At 52.2% G+C, this 20,099-nt stretch overlaps 1 protein-coding gene across 1 annotated transcript; it reads left to right on the top strand.

Annotated features, from left to right (window-relative positions):
- The first annotated feature begins 1,521 nt into the window (after positions 1-1,521).
- On the top strand, positions 1,522-19,163 carry TSEN15 (tRNA splicing endonuclease subunit 15). The gene is made up of 5 exons (XM_056107995.1): positions 1,522-1,585; positions 3,898-3,979; positions 5,045-5,180; positions 18,194-18,335; positions 19,052-19,163. The coding sequence occupies exons 1-5, from the start codon at positions 1,529-1,531 to the stop codon at positions 19,070-19,072; spliced, it is 438 nt and encodes a 145-aa protein (XP_055963970.1). The 5' UTR covers positions 1,522-1,528; the 3' UTR covers positions 19,073-19,163.
- Positions 19,164-20,099: the final 936 nt, after the last annotated feature.

Here is a 20,099-nt window from a genome sequence, read left to right as displayed (position 1 = left end):
CCCAAGCCTCACCCGGGGTTTCTGGGGTTCTTGTCTCGCTCGCAGAAAAGAATTTCAGGAGTAGACGAGCAGTGAAGTAACAGGTTTTATTTGGAGGCTTTTGGAGAGGGAGAGGAAGGGATGAGCAGATAAGCGGGGGAATGGAGAGGAAGAGAGAGTAACGCGTCCAGAGGGAACGCGGGCTTCTCCGAGGGTGGAGAGAGCGCCAAGTGGGCTCTCGAGCTGGTTCTTATAGATCCTTCCGACTCAGAATGTTCTGGAATCTCCTTGGGGCTGGGTCGCTGGAGTCAACCGGATTGAAAGCGGGTTCTCGGAAAGGAGGAATTTCATGGGGAGGAGGCCCATATCTTCAGGGTCTGGGGATGTCTTATCAAGTCTTTGTTTTCTGTCTCCACAGGGTGGGTCGGTCCTAGAATTCTTCTTCTATGAGACTTTGTTCCATTGCAGAGAGCCTTTCCCTATCTACCTGCCTACATCAGGCCCACTCAAGCAAATCGATGAATAATGGGAGGACAGTGCTACAGTGCTATTATTATTATTATTGTTATTTTGGCCTTTTGGGGTCCCACCCGGCGATGCTCAGGGCTGACTCCTGGCTCTGCACTCAGGAATCACTCCTGGCGGGGTTCGGGGGACCCTAGGGGATGCCGGGGATCGAACCTGGGTTAGCTGCATGCCAGGCCAACACCCTCCCCACTGTGCTCTCACTCAGGTCCCTCTGTTGGTGGGATTTGAACTGCCAACTCTTGCAGGCCAGCTGGGAATACTCAGTCCAGCACTGAGATACTTTCTGTGTCCAAGGGTTAGAACTTGTCAGTGCCCGTGGGCAGACACTGCATTTGGGGAGGATCCTGATCTTTCCAGTTCCTGCCTCCCTAAATTATGAAAACTAGGGGGGAGGGCTTCTCCCTTGCACCCCGGCCCCCACGACCCACCCCTACTTGCTCCCAGGGAACCTTCCAGAACCAGCCCACCTGCGTCCCCTGCAAGCAGGCCTGCCCTGGGGACCTCGGGTCCCCAAACCACAGACCCCTCTTGGCCCCCCAGCTTGGGGCAGGATGGCTAACGTTTGCAGGCGGGGGAGCAGACCCCCCTCTGCCCACCTGGCGCCCCCAGACCCAGACCCGGCCCCGCGGTGGGGGTGGGGAGGGCCTTGCAAAGAGGCGGATCTGCAGGGAACGGGGCGTTGCAATCGCAGCGGGGCGGGTGCACACGGGCGCAGGGGTCCCCAGGGGTCCCCGGGGCGGGTCTCCACCCGGGCCGGGACCCGGACCCCCTCCCACCCCACCCCCGACCCCGCCCCGCTGGGCGCAGCGTCCACCCGCAGGGCCGAGCTCGGGGTCTGCAGGCAGGCGGGAGGGGAGGGGCACGCGCTGGCCCGAGACCCCCGGGCGGGCCCCGGAGGGGGAGGGTGGGGGGGGAGGGGGAGGGGCTGCTCGGAACCTTCCCGGGCGGAACCGCGGCCCGGAACCCGGAGCGCGCGGGGCCGGTTTCCGGGCGGACGCGGCTGGCGGCGGACACGGCGCCCATGGAGCAGGCCGGACCCTCGGGCGCCCCGGACGCCTGGGTGGGCAGCCACCCCAAGGTGCTGCGGGGGAGAGGGGAGGAGGGCGTGGGAGTGGTGAGGAGGGGGACAGCGATTGCAAAGGAATAAGAATGACTTTGGTGAAGGGGGTCGAGTGAGCGTAGGACTGATGCAGTGACCATGCGGTCGCAGAGTGAGCATAGGACCGATGCAGTGACAGTGGGGTCACAGTGAGAGTGAGCATAGGACCCATGCAGGGACCACGTGATCAGAGTGAGAGTCAGCATAGGACTGATGCAGTGACCATGCGGTCACGGTGAGAGTGAGCATAGGACTGATGCAGTGACGGTGGGGTCACGGTGAGAGTGAGCACAGGACTGATGCAGTGACAGTGGGGTCTCGGTGACAGTGAGCATAGGACTGATGCAGTGACGGTGGGGTCACGGTGAGAGTCAGCATGGTACTGCTAATGACCATGATGAGGATGACAGTGATAGCGTGGTAGAAGTCAGTGACAGTGATGGAGAGGGTAAACTGATAACTGAGCATAGCAGCAGTAAGATGGCAGTGAGGAGGAAGACAGAGACAGCCTAGTAATCATAATGACAGTGATGATGCTAGTAACAGTGAGAGTATTGGCATAGTAATGGCAGTGACGATCACAGTGCTCGTCAGCATAGTAGTCACAATGACAGTGCGGAGGATGACAGTAATAGCATAGTAATAATAGGGACGCTGATGGTGGGATAACAGTGAGAGTCAGCATAGTACTAATGACAATGACACAGTGATTGTAGGCTTAGTAGTAAATCACAGTGACAGTGATGAAGCGGGTAGCAGTGATAGGAAGCTTAGTACTAATAATGACCATGATGAGGATAATAGTAACAGTCGTAGTAACAATGCTGATAGTAATAGCGATCACTGTCACGGTCCTCCTGTTGTTCATCGATTTTGCTCGAGCGGACCCAGTAACGTCTCCATCTTGAGACTTGTTGTGACTGTGTTTGGCATCTTGAATACGCCAAGGGTAGCTTGCCAGACTTTGCTGGGGGCGAGATACTCTCGGTAGCTTGCCGGGCTCTCCGGGAGGAGCGGAAGAATCGAACCCTGGTCAGCCGGGCTGGTTGCGCGCAAGGCAAACAGCCTACCATGGTAATCATAGTAATAACAATAGTAATAATGATTCATGGTAGTAATAACAGTGGTAATGATGATAGCAATCGTAGTAGTCGTAGTAATAATGACAGTGGTGATGGGGTAACAGTGAGAGTCCGCATGGTAGTGATGGTCACAGTGATGCTGAGGGTAGCAGGGACAGTCAGCAGCCTAGTAGTAAAATGACAATGATGATGGTAGTAGCAATAGTAATAATGATGATGTAATAGTGATAATAACAACAGTAACAATGATAATAATAGTAATAATGATGACTGGTAATGATAATCATAGTAATGATTATTATAATTATTATTAATAATAATAATGGTAATAATAGTAGTGATAATGATGATGATAATAATAGCAGTCCCCTCCCGTTCATCGATTTGCTCGAGCGGGTCCAGTAACGTCTCCATCGTGAGACTTGTTGTTACTGTGTTTGGCACATCGAATACGTCACAGGGAGCTTGCCAGGCTTTGCCACGTGAGTGAGATATTCTTGGTAGCTTGCCGGGCTCTCCGAGAGGGGCGAGGGAATCGAACCCGGCTCGGCCCTGTCGGCCGCGTGCAAGGCAAATGCCTTACCCGCTGTGCTATCGCTCCAGCCCAAGGATAATAGTAGTAATAATAATGATGATATAATAATAGTAATAACAGCCACAATAACACCCCTGTTAGGTGGATTCTGATAATAACCCCTCGTTGCTGCAGTTCAACTGCCCAGGGAGCTTCCGGGGGGTGGTCTCATTGCTCCCCAGGAGGAGTTACTTGCATTCAGGGGTCACTCCTGGCGGTGCTCGGGGGACCCTCGGGGATGCCGGGGATCGAACGGGTCGGCCGCGTGCCAGGCCAGCGCCCTCCCCGCTGTGCTGCCACTCAGCCCCCAGGGTCGGCGTTTCCGCTGCCTCTCCCGTCTCCAGACACCCGTCGGTCTCGCCTCTCGGGGACAGCCCGGGGCCGGGGTCCACGGCCGTCCTGGACGTCCCCAGGCCCAGTGGCTGTGGAGTTTGTCCCTCCCGGTCACTGTCCTCGCCCTGAGCCCGTGTCCATGCCGCAGAGCGGGAAGTGGGTCTTGTCCAGTCTCATAAAGCCCCTCTCCACCTGCGGAGGCTCAGGGGTGTCCCACGGCGAACAGTGGCTCCCCAGGGCGTTTTTTTCTTCACTAGTGACTGTTGTGTTTTGCGACTGACCGTTGCGTTTCGCTTTTCCAGTATGTGGAAATGATGGAGCTGGGCATCGGAGACGCCGCCCAGGTGTACACCGCCTTCCTGGTGTACCTGGATCTCATGGAGAGTAAGTTCCCGGTGTGTGTCTCCTTGCTGAGGGCGGTGCTGGGGCGGGCTGGGCAGGGGGTCAGGAGACAGCCTTGTTTGGGGTTGGGGGGCCTCACACCCGGCAGTGCTCAGGACATACTCCTGGCGGGGCTCGGGGGACCCTCTGGTATGTCAGGGATCGAACCCGGGTCTGCCACGTGAGGCAGATGCCCTCCCCGCTGGACAGATAGTCTGTCCAGTCCCATGACTCCTCCTCCTCTTCCTCCTCTTTCACCTCTTCCTTCTCTTTCTCCTCTTCCTCCTCCTCCTCCCCCTCCTCCTCCTCATCCCCTTCCTCCTCCCCTCCTCCTCCTCCTTCTTCCTCCTCCTCCTTTTCCTCCTCCTTCTCCTCCTCCTCTTCTTCCTCTTTCTCTTCCTCCTCTTCCTCCTCCTTCTTTTTCCTCCTCCTCTTCTTCTACCTCTTCCTCTTCTTCCTCTTCCTCCTCCTTCTCCTCCTCCTCCTCCTCCTCCTCCTTCTCCCTCCTTTTGGGTCCCACCTGGCGATGCTCAGGGCTGACTCCCGGCTCTGCACTCAGGGATCACTCCTGGCAGTGCTCGGGGGACCCTAGAGGATGTGGGGATCGAACCCGGGTTGGCCAATGCCTTCCCTGCTGTGCTAATGCTCCGGCCCTCTTCCCTCTTTATTATTATTGTTGTTTTGTTGTTGTTATTTTATTATTATTATTATTATTATTTGGCTTTTTGGGTCCTACCTGGTGATGCTCAGGGCTTTCTCCTGGCTCTGCACTCAGGAATTACCCCTGGCGGTGCTCGGGGGACCCTATGGGATGCTGGGGATCGAACCCGGGTCGGCTGCGTGCCAAGGCCAACACCCTCCCCTGCTGGGCTAGAACACCGACCACAGCGTGAGGAGGACCGGCTCCACTGCTGACCGGCCCACTGTGGCGCCTCCTCCCTCCCATGGGGCCTCTTGGGGGGTGTCCAGGGTGGGCTGGTCCCGGCTGGGAAGGCCTGTGTGTGTATAGGGGGCAGGTGGACCCTGATTCCACCAACCTCTCCCCCACCCTCTGACGCGGCCCCGCAGGTAAAGGCTGGCACGAGGTCCGCTGCGAGGGGCTTCCCGAGCTGCAGCTCATCTGCCTGGTGGGCACGGAGCTGGCGGGGGAAGGCCCGCAGACCGTGGTACCTGCATCCGTCTGTGCATCGCTCAGTCACAACAGGTGCGTGGAGCGGGTGCGGGTGAGGGGTGTGTGTGTGGGGGGGGGGATGCCTGTTCCTGGCAGGTCTGGCAGAGAAATCCACGACCCGGGTCTCTGTCGGGGCCTCCCGGAGCTCTGAGCCCAGTGCCCGCCACGCGGCGGCTGAAGACGAGGATGCAGAGGGGGTCACGGGCAGGGAGGCCTCGTGGCCGGCTGGACGCAGGATGGAGTAGATGCAGTGACTTAGTCCCTTCTCCTGCACCAGCCTCCCAGGGCCCTCCCTGCCTGCCCTCCTGGCCCGGGACGTTCTCTGGAACCCCGTATTCGCGGGGGATCACTTTCTAGTTCAGCCTCTCTCTCTCCCTCTCTCTCTCTCTCTCTCTCTCTCTCTCTCTCTCTCTCTCTCTTGTTCATTTGTTCTGTTTGGTGGGAGGTATCAGGGATCGAACCCAGGACCTCACAGCCTGAATCTTGGCCACTGACACACACAGTCCCCGCCTGCCTGTAACTTGAAGCCACGACACGTCCCCCTTGGGGGTCGTGACCGGCTGTGGCTGACACGTGTGTGGGTCCAACGGTCCCCCTGGATGCTCAGAGCCCAGGGTCCACGTTCACGTTCCTGGTGGTGGGTGTGGTCGGACGTCCACTCTGGGGAGGGGTTCAAGTGGCCACCTCATGTGTGTCCTGCCCAGAGCGGGAGCAGAATCTCCCTGCTCTTTTTGACAGGGTCGTTTCGATGGCGTGTTCCAGGCCTGTTCGTTTATTTTAATTTTTGCTTTTGGGGCCAACCCCCGGCGGTGCTCAGGGCTGGCTCCTGGTTCCGCACTCGGGAATCACTCCTGGCAGTGCTCGGGGGATCCTGTGGGATGCCGGGGATCGAACCCGGGTCGGCCGCGTGCCAGGCCAACGTCCTCCCCACTGTGCTGTTGCTCCAGCCCCTATGGATGGACCAGATATTGATCAAGGTGCTGAACTGGGTGATGGACCAGATATTGATCAAGATGCTGAACTGGGTGATGGACTAGATATTATTATTATTATTATTATTATTTTTATTTTGCTTCTTGGGTCACACCCAGTGATGCTCAGGGCTGACTCCTGGTTCCGCACTCAGGAATCACTCCTGGCGGTGCTCGGGGGATCCTGTGGGATGCCGGGGATCGAACCCGGGTCGGCCACGTGCCAGGCCAACGCCCTCCCTGCTGTGCTATTGCTCCAGCCCCTATGGATGGATCAGATATTGATCAAGGTGCTGAACTGGGTGATGGACCCGATATTATTATTATTATTATTATTATTATTATTATTTTGGCCTTTTGGGTCCCACCTGACGATGCTCAGGGCTGACTCCTGGCTCTGCACTCAGGGATCACTCCTGGTGGTGCTCAGGGGACCCTATGGGATGCCGAGAATTGAACCTAGGTCAACTGCGTGCAAGGCAAACGCCCTACCTGCTGTGCTATCACTCCAGCCCCTCCAGGCCTGTTTTGTAATCATGGTCCTTTGCCCTCATTCAGATGTGGGGTGTGCAGATATTACCCCCAACTCCTCCGGGGTGGGTGGGAACCAGGCCGTGCATTTATTCATGATCTTCATTTTCTGTCTTCCGTGGAACTTTGGTGAAGCCGGTTCTGGGCTTCCGTCTGTTTTCTTCGGCCTTCGGTTCTGTGGTCGTGGGTTTTGGGTTTGGGGTTCTGATGTGCCAGGCCAGTCACAGTCTGGGAGAAGCTCCTTCCCACAAGATTTTTCTGTGTTGGAGAATCAGAACTGGTTGGTAGCGTTGACAGCTATGTTGACAGGCCGGTTCCAAGCCTCTTCTGCATGGGGAAGGCTTCCTAACGTCCTAACGCATGAACTCAGACTCTCCTTCTAGATGTCTTCTAATCTCTATAACAGATAGAATCCCAGCTGGTATTATTGTGACCACATCTGTGTGGACAAGGAGTATTGGCTCGGAATTAGCCTGGGTTTGCATCCCGAGAAAGTCGGTAGCCTAAGGATAATAGATACACAGGACAGGAAGATTGGTCCATGGCTGGAAGCCTGCCTCGTGAGCAAAGGGGAGAAGGCAGTTGTAATAGAGAAGGGGTCACTGAGTCAGTGAGGGATGGAGGGATCGGTCGGGATGGGAGATGTGTGCGGAGAGTAGATCAAGGACCCAACGTGACGGCCTCTCAGTGTTTGTATTGCAAACCTCGATGCCCCAAAGTAGAGAGAGAGTCTGGGGGAGATTGTCTGCCATGGAGGCAGGGGGAGGGTGGGAAAGGGTGGGGCGTATACGGGGGATATTGGTGGTGGGGAATGTGCACTGGTGGAGGGATGGGGGTTGGATCATTGTGTGATTGTAACCCAAACATGAAAGCTTGTAACTATCTCACAGTGATTCAATTAAACTGTAGCACTGTCCTCCCGTTGTTCATGATTTGCTTGAGTGGGGCCAGTAACATCTCCATTATGAGACTTCTTGTTACTGTGTTTGGCATATCAAATATGTCACGGGGAGCTTGCCAGGCTCTCTGAGAGAGATTCAATAAAATTAAGAGAGAGAGAGAGAGAGAGAGAGAGAGAGAGAGAGAGAGAGAGAGAGAGAGTTGGTAGCCTCTCTGAGTCAAAAGGATATTATAAGTCAAGAGGCACAAATCTGTGTTTTATGAATCATTTTTATTTTCCTACTAGTGATTCTCCTTGTCTAGCTTTATTACTTGGAGCTAGTTTCTTTCTTAAAATAGGATTAGTTGGGGGGCTGGAGCAATAGCACAGCGGGTAGGGCGTTTGCCTTGCACGCAGGCAACATGGCCGACCCAGGTTCGATTCCCAGCATCCCATATGGTCCCCCGAGCACCGCCAGGAGCAATTCCTGAGTGCAGAGCCAGGAATTATCCCTGAGCATCGCCGGGTGTGACCCAAAAAGCAAAAAAAAAAAAAAAAAAAAAAAGGATTAGTTGGAAGGATGACTCGGGCATTTTTTTTTTTTAGATACTCTTGAATTGAACAGCTCAGACCACTTACGTCTTTGTGTCTTGTTTTCGTATAAATATTCCTAATTATATCATGCAGTGGGTTAACTGAAAATAGCACCAAAGAGGCCCAGGACCGACTATATTTATTTTTGCTTTGGGTGCCATAAAAGTTTCTCCATTCAAAGTATGGAAATGACTTTTTAATAAACAACCGTTCATGTGTGTGAACGTGTGTGTGTGTGTGTGCACACACACATATTTGATTTTGTAACCCCGTCTTTCCCAGGGGTGATATTTTTAGAGAGTAGACACCCTTCTACTTGGACTTCGGTGTGTGCTTCCTTTATTAAACGTTCTGCGTCTCACCGGTGTGCGGCAAACCCAGGTATCTCTGGGCAGTGGGGGAATTTTCCTTCAGTAACAGAGAAAGGAAAGTCTTTATTTATTTTTCCTTTTTGGGGGGCCACACCCGGCGATGCTCAGGGCTGACTCCTGGCTCTGCACTCAGGAATCATTCCTGGCTGTGCTCAGGGGACCCTTTGGGATGCCGGGGATCGAACCTGGGTCGGCCACGAGCCAGGCCAGTGCCCTCCCAAGTCCCCAAGAAAAAAAAGTCTTGACTTGGAATCTATCTATCTATCTATCTATTTTGCTTTTTTGGTCACACCCAGCGATGCTCAGGGGTTACTCCTGGCTCTGCACTCAGGAATTACTCTTGGCGGTGCTCGGGGGACCCTATGGGATGCCGGGGATTGAACCTGAATCCGCCGTGTGCACGGCAAACTCCTACCCACTGTATTATCTCTCCGGCCCCTTGACTTGGAATCTTGTGCTGCCCCAAAGCCACTGAGGCTCGTCCTGAAAGTATTGGGTGTGTGTGTGGGCAGCTGACCATGGACGGGAGCCCACAGTTTGGTCCTGGTCACCTTTGACAGAGATCACTCGTGCTCCAATTCCACGCCGGCCCCCAGTCACCTGCCTCGGCGTCCTGGTCTCTGTTTCACTGTTTCCTGAGTGACCGGCAACCGGGTTGGGGGCAGGAAGAAAAGAATTGAGTGCTGGGGACGCTAGATTTTTTTTTCTGTCTTTATTTTTCTTTCTTTGTTTTTTATAAAAGTAGCCGCATAGAATAAAATGACATAAGATGCTCTCTCCCTCTCTCTCTCTCTATATATATACACACACACATACACGCTTAAATAGTGCATTAACTGTATTTTATAGCCTTTGTGATACCAAAGCATCAACTATTTTTTTATTTAATTTTTATTAGTGAAACACCATGAGGTACAGTTGTAGACTTACAAATTTTTTTGATGCTTATTCATAAATTTCTTTAATAATATACTTCAAAATCATTTCAGTAGAATATTTGGGGAATGGAAATATTGAAACAAATTTTCATAAAAGGTAAAACAGTTTAGTTGATTTAGTTTAGTTGATTATAAAAGTAATACAGTCTAATTTATATACTAGAAATACAAACAATATAGTAAATAGAAAAGAAAATTGAATGACTACCTACATATAACTGTTGATATTCTCTGTTATATTTTGTACTTTTATTTATTTATTTTTTTATTTTTATTAGTGAAACACCATGAGGTACAGTTGTAGACTTGCAAATTTTTGTGCTTGGGTTTCAGTTATACAATGATCGAGTACCCATCCCTCCACCAGGGCCCATTTCCCACCACCACGGATCCCAGTATCCCTCCCACCCCCATTCCCCCATCCCACCCTGCCTCTGTGGCAGGGAATTTCCTTCTGTTCTCTCTCTCTTATTGGGTGCAGTGGTTTGCAAAAGAGGCAATGGGTGGCAATCATGTTCGGTCTAGAGTCTACTTTCAGCATGCTTCTCCCACCCTGGGAGGATCCTCCCAACATCCTTTACTTGGTGCTCCCTTCTCTATCTGAGTTGCCTTTTCCCCTAGCATGTGTGGCTGGCCTCCAAGCCATGGAGCAAAATTCCTGGTACCAATCTCAGCCACTCTTGGGTGTTGGTCTCCTATTTTGTTACTTTATGTTCCCCAGACGAATGCAATCTTTCTATGTCTGTCCCTCTCTTTCGGACTCATTTCGCTTAGCATGATACTTTCCATGTAGTACCACTTGTATGTAAATTTCGTGACTTCATCTTTTCTAACAGCTACATAGTACTGCATTGTGTAGAGAAGCCATCAGCTATTTTACGATCAGGTTTCAGTCACATAATGTCCCAACACCTGTCCCTTCTTCACCTGTGGACGTTCCTCCCCCAACCCTTTCCTTTTGGGCATTGTGGTTTGCAATAGAGATACTGAAAGGCTATTGTATAGGTCCCTTTACCTACTTTCAACGCTCAATTCTTGTCCAGAGTGACCATTTCCGACTACTACTGTCATTGTCATACTGAAGGGGACGCAGGTCTTGACCCTGATATTCTCTGACAGCCAGATTTGGGCCCCAAAGCTTGGCTTTTAGGAAACAGATTTTCACCTCATTTTTCCAGCTGTCCTTGGATGTAGGAAGGACAGATTGCCCTGGGACCCGAACCTCCATGAATTTCCTTAGAGAGGGGGTTATAAGGATCATGGGAGGCCAGAGAGATAGCCCAGCGGGGAGGGCGTTGGCCTTGCACGCGTCTGACCCGAGTTCGATCCCCGGCATCCCCTAGGGTCCCCCGAGCACCGCCAGGAGTGATTCCTGAGTGCAGAGCCAGGAGTCAGCCCTGAACATCGCCGGGTGGGACCCAAAAGGCAAAAATAAGATAAAGACGTGGCGAGTCCCTTAACAGGGACAAAGATAGGGGTGTCCCCGGAGAGAGGATAGGGTGGTCACATCAGATCACCGCACACCCTGTATTTCTTCTGTTAAGCCCCGTCAGCGTCGGCATGATTCCCACAACGCTTTTTTTTTTAAGTTCTCGTTCTTTTAATTATGGAATACACTCAGCCTCTTTTCTACCATTTTATTAAGTAGAACCACTAGTCGCTTTTTCTGTGTCGGAATTAATGGTGCTTTTAAATACAGCCCGGAGAGACTGTCAGCAGGAATTTTTACGTTTTAAAGGACATGATTACTCGAACCGGATTTCCTTAGTTCTCTGCATGCAATCGCAGCGGGACTGTGGGTAATAAAAATGAACCCACGGTTCTGGTCCTTCCCGTTGCCAGGGTTTTGAGAGAGAGAGAGAGAGAGAGAGAGAGGAGAAAAATTAGATTGGAGACAAGAAGAACAGGGGGCGGGCATTCATCTTTCTTTCCCTAAACAAATGGACTTTTTAGTGCAAGTGTTAGAAATGTCTCTAATTACCTTTTCTTTTATGGCGGGTTTCTGTCAGACAGGAGCTACTCCGAAGTTAGCATCCTAACAGTGCCTTCTAAATCACCTGATCACTCAATATCCCGTGACTCACTGATTTGCTTGAGAGGGTGCCAGTAATGTCTCCATCCATCCCTGTTGCGTTCTAGCGTAGCCCAGTGGCATCTGCTCGTTCTAGGAACATGAAGAGTCTTGAACCGATCGTTCAGGGTCTTGACGAAGAAGTCTGACTATCTCGTAGGTGGGTGGCCACGCGATCTTTTGACGTGCTTTGAAAGATGGGATGAAACCAGCACCGCGCAATTTTCCCAGAGAACGGAACTTCGCCCAACGCTGCCCACGACAAGACCTTATTCTGTAGTTTCGGGAAGAAGTTTTCAGGCCAGAAGCTGGTCAGAAATTCAGAGACGGTAGAAAATTCTGGCTGCTGACGGCATCCGTGTTCTCGGGTCTTGGACCACCTGGTATAAGGGTTTTTTTTTTTTATTTTTTGTTTTTTTGCTTTTGGGGTCACACCTGGTGATGCACAGGGGTTACTCCTGGCTCTGCACTCAGGAGTTACTCCTGGCGGTGCTCAGGGGACCATATGGGATGCTGGGAATCAAACCCGGGCCGGCCGTGTGCAAGGCAAACGCACTCCTCGCTGTGCTGTCTCTCCAGCCCCTATTTTGTTTTGTTTTGTTTTGCTTTTTGGGTCACACCCGGCGATGCACAGGGGTTCCTCCTGGCTCTGCACTCAGGAATCACTCCTGGAGGTGCTCAGGGGACCCTGTGGGATGCTGGGAATCGAACCCAGGTCGGCCACGTGCAAGATAAACACCCTACCCGCTGTGCTAATGAGGTTTTTAAGTACCACTTGGTCCTTGTTACAGTGATGAGGATGATGATGGCTACTTAGAGGCTGGAAAGGTACCAGCTGTTGACTTAGGCAAAGTTAATTTTTTTTATGTTTTTATTATTTATTTATTTATTTATTTTGCTTTTTGGGTCACACCTGGCGATGCACAGGGGTTACTCCTGGCTCTGCGCTCAGGAATTACCCCTGGCGGTGCTCAGGGGACCATGTGGGATGCTGGGAATCGAACCCAGGTTGGCCGCGTGCAAGGCAAACGCCCTACCCGCTGTGCTATTGCTCCAGCCCCAAAGTTAATATTTTGAGGCGTTCATTTGCATCTTCCAAAGACAACACACCAGGACGGTGGGGGATGGGAGAGAAGGTTCAGGAATTCCCTTGTACCATCTATTGGGAATAGCTCAGAGGAGAATTTCCCGCCCAGAAAGTCTTCCAGGGAGGGTCCCCTCAGAACCGAGGTCAGGCCTCTCCTATTTGCAAACACTCGCTCGGTTCTCCCCTCCCACAGGGGGGTAAACTGCTCAGTGTGGAGACTTCTCTTCCGTCTTTGACAGCGAGCCCCTCGGCTTGGAAGACAGAAGCCCCTTCACAGCTCAGCTCGTTTCCTGGTGTCTGGGCAAACCACACGGCTGTGCAGGGCCCGAGTCTGTTTCGAGGAAAGCGCTTAAAAAACAAATGATTTTTTTTTTTTTTTGCTTTTTGGGTCACACCTGGCAATGCTCAGGGGTTACTCCTGGCTTTGCACTCAGGAATCACTCCTGGCAGTGCTCGGGGGACCTTATGGGATGCTGGGAATTGAACCCGGGTCGGCCGCGTGCAAGGCCAACGCCCTCCCCGCTGTGCTATCGCTCCAGCCCCTAGAAAACAAATGATAAAGGGTGTAGAAATGCGCGAGCTCACATTCCCACACAGTTCATTTTAGGAGAGACACACGTGCGCACACACCAGCACACAACATACAAACTCACAACCACACACACACACACACATGCACACACACGTGTTCACAATGTGACGTAAGCACTGCCGCAGCGTAAGAAATGAAAACTAGCTCCCCTCCATGGGTTTCCCTTCTTCCTCCTCAGTTCAGGAGGTTTGAAGACCTTCCTTTCCTTTCCTCCCATCTTGTTTGCACCCCACTTGGTGGGGGAATTCCTCGAAACTAGGGGAACCCCTCTGCACGCTTTCCTAAAGAAGCCCCACACTGCCCATCCTGGGGGTTATGTTTTCCGAAATCAACGTCTGGGAGATTTGCTAAATGCAGTGAGATTCTTACTGGTTCTCACCAGTTGCTATTTTCACAGGGAGCGAAAAGCTTGGAGTATTTGACTCTGAGTTTCTCTGATTTGGGCGTTTATAGTAGTAATCCTTGCAGTCTTTTTTGTTTTGAGGCACTGGGAACACTGTGATGCTGATGGGAAAGCCATTTGGCAGATGCAGTTCCAGTGTGAATCAAGTTGTACTTAACGTCCATGTTTGTGCATCTGTCTCACATGAAAGTTTTGGTGGAGAAAAGAGTTATTTTTAACTGATGTCTTTACAAAGGGTTTCGGGTGTCTGTCTACATCCCGGCTGAAGAGTGAGGTTTTCTGTCAATATTAAAGGTTGTTTCATCGATATGATCTCTTTCTAAGGTAAATCTCTCCTCTCTCTCTCTCTCTCTCTCTCTCTCTCTCTCTCTGTCTGTCTCGTCTCATTGTCATACAAATCATCGTAGGTAGGAGTGATTTTTTTTTTTAAGAGGTGAGAATTAGAGACAGAGATTCCATCCAGATTTGCATGAGAATGAAATCCTTACAGGAACTGCATCGTAACACATCTGTAATGACACATCTGTTCATTGAGCTAGGGTCCAAGCCTCATCCAACCCAGTGGAGTCTTGACAAGGACCTTGACTCTAGCTCCAAGGGACATTATATAGCATATATGGTCAGTTGCCCAGAGACATGTCACATGACTGGTTAGTGGTGTCTAGGGGACTTCCAGCTTCAGCCAAGGATAGTTTCAGGGGATCCAAAACCTATGCTTGGGGGAGAGGCAGGAACTTAGGTCCACCGCTTGTTTCGTTGAAGTGCAGCCTGTCACGGCACATACAAATTTCTTTCTCGCCTCACACACTCTGCCCCGCCCCCATAGAAGAGGCCCAACCTCCAGCCTTGACCTGCAACAAAATGGAAAACAAAAGCAGATGGCCCTGCTGTTGGGAGTGTCTTCTTGGCCATTTCTGGGGCGGAGTGCGGCCAGGACTCTCTCTCTCTCTCTCTCAAGGGGCCCCTTTGGACGGGGTTGAGTCATTCTTCACTCATGGCTCAAAAGAATAAAACCCAGAGCCACAAACAGGTGGCTTCCTTGGCCAAGCTCTGGTAGATGCTCCAAGTGGTTCTTGTTTTTTGTTTCTGCACCAGTTCTGCTGAGCTGAAAGCAAGCGTCAGTTCCTTTGGAGCCTTTAAGTCCTGGGGATGTGTTTGATCTGGAGACAGCTGGAGCAGGAAGTATCCCAAATGCAAAAAGCATCAAAACAGGCCGCCTGTTTGTGTCCCCTGCTAGAATGGCAGAGGAAATTAGAGAAGGCCGTGAGGCAGACATTGAACTGAATCTGTCTGGGATCTTCTCTGTAGCCATGTGGGAACTGCACACAGCCTTCCTCTTTTTTTTTTTTTTTCCTTTTTGGGTCACACCCAGCTCTGCTCAGGGCTAACTCCCGGCTCTGCACTCAGGGATCACTCCTGGCGGTGCTCGGGGGACCCTATGGGATGCCGGAGATCGAAACCGGGTCGGTCACATGCAAGGCAAACGCCCTCCCTGCTGTGCCATCGCTCCAGCCACAGTCTCTCTCTTTCTGACCAGGTTTTCTCTGTCTCGGTGCTGAAGCATTTTTTTAAAGAGTTCTGACCCTGGGAACAGAGAATGCAGTACCCCCCAGCAAGTGTGCCACAGGCGTTTGGGGGGTGCGTGTGGGGGGGGGTTTAGAAAAGACTCTTAGTGCCAATGAAATCATAGGACGAGGTATCCCTTGATGCTTCGGAAAGAGCTTGGATGTTCCAAGGAGATGGCGTTTTCTTTCTTTTTCTTATCCAGGGGCCATCCATGGTGGTGCGTCCGGACTAGTTCAGCTCTGTGCTCGGGTGTCACTCCTAGCAGTGCTCAGTAGAACCATGGAGCCTGAAACCTGGCTCAGAGCACAGAGCATGGAGCCGTCTCTCTGGCCTGGCAGATTAACTGTGTCCAGCAGACCGTGGCAGCCGGCCTGGCAGCTGAGTGGGTTCTGCATCGGGGACCTCAGTCTTTCTTTTTCTTTCATTTTGTTTTTGTTTTGGGCCACAGCTGGCAACAGGACTCACTCCTGGCCCTGCTCGGGGGACCCTATGAGATGCTGGCGATCGAATCCGGGTCGGCCGCATGCAAGGCCAAGCACCTACCCGCTGTACTGTCGCGCCAGCCCCGACCTCAGTCTTTTTGAGGTCACTCTGGAAACAGTGAGCCGAGCAGCAGACAAACCTAGACGCTCGTTCTCACCAAACACTGGCCTGCCTGTCACATGGACACGTGGGAAGGAGCGGCAGTGACCAATGGACACAACTCTCTCAGGCATGATTGATAGGCCCCAGGTGTGCACTGGTGTTGAAGTCTCCCTTCAGCTCTCTGACACAGAGCCCTAAGGTGCCACCATTGCTGTCGTGAGACTGTTTCAAAGTTGGGGCTGAAACAATAGCCCAGCGGGGAGGGCGTTGGTCTGGCACACGGCCGACCCGGATTCGATCCCCGGCATCCCATAGGGTCCCCCGAGCACCACCAGGAGTGATTCCTGAGTGCAGAGCCGGGAGTCAGCCCTGAGCATCGCCGGGTGGGACCCAAAAAGAAAAAATAATAGTAATAATAATAATAATAGAGTCACAGAACTAGACAGTTCAGCAGGGAGGCGTTGGTCTTGCATGCAGCCAACCCAGGTTCGATCCCCGGCATCCCCTAGGGTCCCCCGAGCACCGCCAGGAATGATTCCTGAGTACAGAGCCGGGAGTCAGCCCTGAGCATCGCCGGGTGGGACCCACAAAAGAAGGAAAAAAGAGAAAATTTAGGGGGTCGGAGCAATAGCACAGTGGGGAGGGCGTTTGCTTTGCACACAGCTAACCCGGGTTCGATTCCCAACATCCCCTAGGGTCCCCTGAGCCCTGCCAGGAGTGATTCCTGAGTGCAGAGCTAGGAGTCAGCCCTGAGCATCGCTGGATGGGACCCAAAAGGCCAAAAACAATTTGGAAAAAAATTCCAGAGGAGGGGCTGGAGCGATAGCACAGTGGGGAGGGCATTTGCCTTGCACGCGGCCGACCCGGGTTCGATTCCCAGCACCCCATAGGGTCCCCCGAGCACTGCCAGGAGTGATTCCTGAGTGCAGAGCCAGGAGTCAGCCCTGAGCATCTCCAGGTGGGACCCAAAAAGAAAAAAAAAATGTTTCAAAGCTAAGAATTTTCTCTCGAGGCCCTTTCTCTGGAGTCGCTAACAAAAGAGTGCAGACAGTCCTCTGAAGCGTGCCTCCGGCCGGGAAGGAGACCTGGAGGGGTGGGTTATTTATGGCTCTGGTGTCAGATGTTAATATGCTAGTTTATCTTTTTCCAATTTCCGGAGGATCGGGGCACTGAATTAAAAAGCGCCCTGTCATTTTTCATCGGCCTTTGTAAGACAGCACCTCCGAAGGTTACGTTTCACTGAATTATTAAGTACTGGGCTTTATTAAGGAGGCCATAAGGATTTTTTTTTCTTTTCTTTAGGCCATGCTCAACAAAAGCTAAGAACATTTTGAAGGCCCCGATAGTAGACTGAGCAAGTTATATCTTCGTCGGCAAGCAAACAAATCTTTTCTAACATGGCCGGGGTGGATGATTTCATTTTTTCACATTTCTCTGATTTTTCTCTTAGATTTTTTATTAAGAATCACACGGCCATGAGATCGGAATAGATTGTGAGAATTTGAAACAAGAACACCAAAAAAACCCAACCACGTTCAGATCTCCGAATTCTGATACCTGAGACTTGAGTCTTTCTCTATAAGAACCCCTCACCCCACATTGCAGAAAAATCCAGAACTCCATCGGCAGTCGGGGAATAAGTGGGTATCTGGGAGTCAGTAGAATATTACATCACCAGCTACAAGTAGTAATTGTGAACATCATGTAGAAACACGGAGGAAATGTTTTTTGTTTGTTTGTTTGTTTGTTTGTTTTGCTCTTTGGGTCACACCCGATGATGCTCAGGGCTGACTCCTGGCTCTGCACTCAGGAATCACTCCTGGCGGTGCTCGGGGGACCCTCTGGGATGCTGGGAATCGAACCCAGGTCGGCCGTGTGCAAGGCAAACTATCACAATCTATCACCCGCCGAGATATCACTCCAGCCCCCGAAATGTTCTTTATAGTCTAGAAGAAGAAGAAGAAGAAGAAGAAGAAAATCCCCTTTAGTTCCAGATTGTTCCATTAAGAGATGCCAGATTGGATGTCCACCTGGGATCCTTAGCCAATTTTTTTTTTTTTTTTTTGCTTTTTTGGTCACACCTGGCAATGCTCAGGGGTTACTCCCGGCTCTGCACTCAGGAATCACTCCTGGCAGTGCTCGGGGGACCCTATGGGATGCTGAGAATCGAACCCAGGTTGGCTGCATGCAAGGCCAACGCCCTCCCTGCTGTGCTATCGCTCCAGCCCCAGCCAATTCTGATGCACGAGACACTCTCTGTGTTCCGTTTGAGGGGCTTCCCTCAGGCAGTTAAAGGCAGTCGGCGGCCCGGATTGGGAGACGTTTCCAGATGCAGGGATGAGAATATGGGGGTGTCAGCCCCCACCCCCGCCAGGAGAGAGAGAGACACTAGGCTGGACTACCTCTCCCTGGAGCCCACTGCGCCATCCCTGCATCCTGACCCTCCCCCCCTTCCAGGATTCGGGAGATCTTGAAGGCATCTCGGCGGTTTCAGGGGGACCCCGAGTCACCCGCGTCCTTCACCCTGGCCATCGTGGAATCCGACTCGACCATCGTCTACTACAGACTCACCGATGGCTTCATGCTGCCTGACCCTCAGGTCAGTGACGGAGGGGTGAGGGGTGAGGGGTGGGGACAGGCGCTCTGGCTCGGGGCTGGCTGTGGCCGGAGGCCCCCAGCCCCCCCAGTTGGTTTGAAAGGCGACACAAGGATGTGGCCTCGCGCCTGGGCCAGTCACGGCTTTGCGGGGCCGACAGGCCAGGGGAGAAAGGCCTCCCCTGCTTGGCGCAGTCACATTCATAATTCTCATAAAAATCATGATCGCAGGCTGGAGCCATAGCCCAGCAGGGAGGGCATTTGCCTGGCATGTGGCCGACCCAGGTTCGATCCCCAGCATCGCATAGGGTCCCCCGAGCACCGCCAGAAGTGATCCCTGAGTGCAGAGCCGGGAGTCAGCCCTGAGCATCGCCGGGTGGGACCCAGAAAGCAAAAAAAAAAAAAAAAAAGAAAAGAAAAGAAAAAAATCACAATCGCCTTTGCCCTTGGAGGAGGAGTTTCACCCCAGGAAGGCGTCACGCACCCGTTCTCCCTGATGAGTCACAGAGGCAGGATGTAGAGTTTTAACCCAAAGAACTCTTCTCTGTCACGATCGGGGACGTTTCGGCAGGCGCTCGTTAAGATTGATGACTGTCTGTGGTCTCCTTGTGTGCTCTGTTGACGTTAAAGCTGTTGACCAGCTTTCTGAGTTGGCTCTGGTGTTTGTGAGGGGGCCGGGGGCAGCTCACGCCTGATGCTGGCTTTTTCTTTGTGTTGCAGAACATAACCCTTAGGAGGTGACGCCAACTGACATCTGACTCACCCAGTCTTCACGGTACGGGAGCAAGCAGCCATCACTGGGGAACTGTTCGGACCCAGATGGTCACTGGACCTCGCTCTCCTACCCCACTTGTTTTGGGTTTTTTTTTTTTTCTTTGCTTTTTGGGCCACACCCGGCGATGCTCAGGGCTGACTCCTGGCTCTGCACTCAGGAATCACTCCTGGCCATGCTTGGGGGACCCTATGGGATGATGCTGGGACTCGAACCCGGGTCGGCCGCATGCCAGGCCAACCCCCTCCCCACTGTGCAAGTCCCCAGTTATCCTTTTTAAAGAGTAAAACTCCCAGATAGAAAACTCTTTCCCGTCTGCCGGAAAGGATTGGGTAGTTTCTTTAGAAGGTTCTTCCTGGGAGACATTTAATTGTCACTGTGTGTAAGATTGTCTCGGGGGCAGAGGGGGGAGCAGAGATTGAATTGGGGGTGCTTCTTTTGCTCCTACTTACCTCTGCCCCCCACCGTGGCTGGCTCCTGGCGAGTCTGCCCGGGTCACATCCTCAACCCTTCATGCCTTTACTGGGTCAGTATTTCCCCAATGTCATGACACACCGGTGGTCACTTTTGGTCCCCAGTCTAAAAATGCAGTTCCCTCCCGTTGATTCTCCTTTTACAAGTGCTCAAACTCGCCCAAAGGAAACGCGTGTCTCCAGAGTACAAACTTGTACGGACTTTCTGGAGGCCAGAGTCAAGTCCACTTTCCACTCGGATTGCCACCGTATTAATAAAATGACCCACACCAGGTTGGTCTAGTGGCGTTCTGGTGATGGTCAAAAATAAGCCACGTCAGCATTCAAGGAGGCCATCAGCAAACCTCTAGGAAGGGCCAGGAAGTGACAGTGTGTGGTTCAAAGGCCAGACACTCTCTAACCCAGTTCCTCCACACAGCCGGTGTTGTGTAGTCCAGAAATCAATGTAGACCATACACAGACAGACGGGCAAGGCTGCGTTCCAATAAAGCTGTATCTGCAAACGCAGGACCCCTTTGCCAAC

This window comes from Sorex fumeus, unplaced genomic scaffold (genome assembly GCF_029834395.1).
Source record: "Sorex fumeus unplaced genomic scaffold, SorFum_2.1 ptg000188l, whole genome shotgun sequence".
In the NCBI taxonomy this organism is placed as follows: domain Eukaryota; kingdom Metazoa; phylum Chordata; class Mammalia; order Eulipotyphla; family Soricidae; genus Sorex; species Sorex fumeus.
This window is presented reverse-complemented; position numbering and strand designations above follow the sequence as displayed.

Excerpts from the sequence above, each read along its gene's own strand:
- TSEN15 (XM_056107995.1), top strand. The coding sequence starts at position 1,529 with ATGGAGCAGGCCGGACCCTCGGGCGCCCCGGACGCCTGGGTGGGCAGC. Across the intron at positions 1,586-3,897 it reads GGGTGGGCAGCCACCCCAAG|TATGTGGAAATGATGGAGCT; the intron begins GTGCTGCGGGGG and ends TCGCTTTTCCAG. Across the intron at positions 3,980-5,044 it reads GTACCTGGATCTCATGGAGA|GTAAAGGCTGGCACGAGGTC; the intron begins GTAAGTTCCCGG and ends GCGGCCCCGCAG.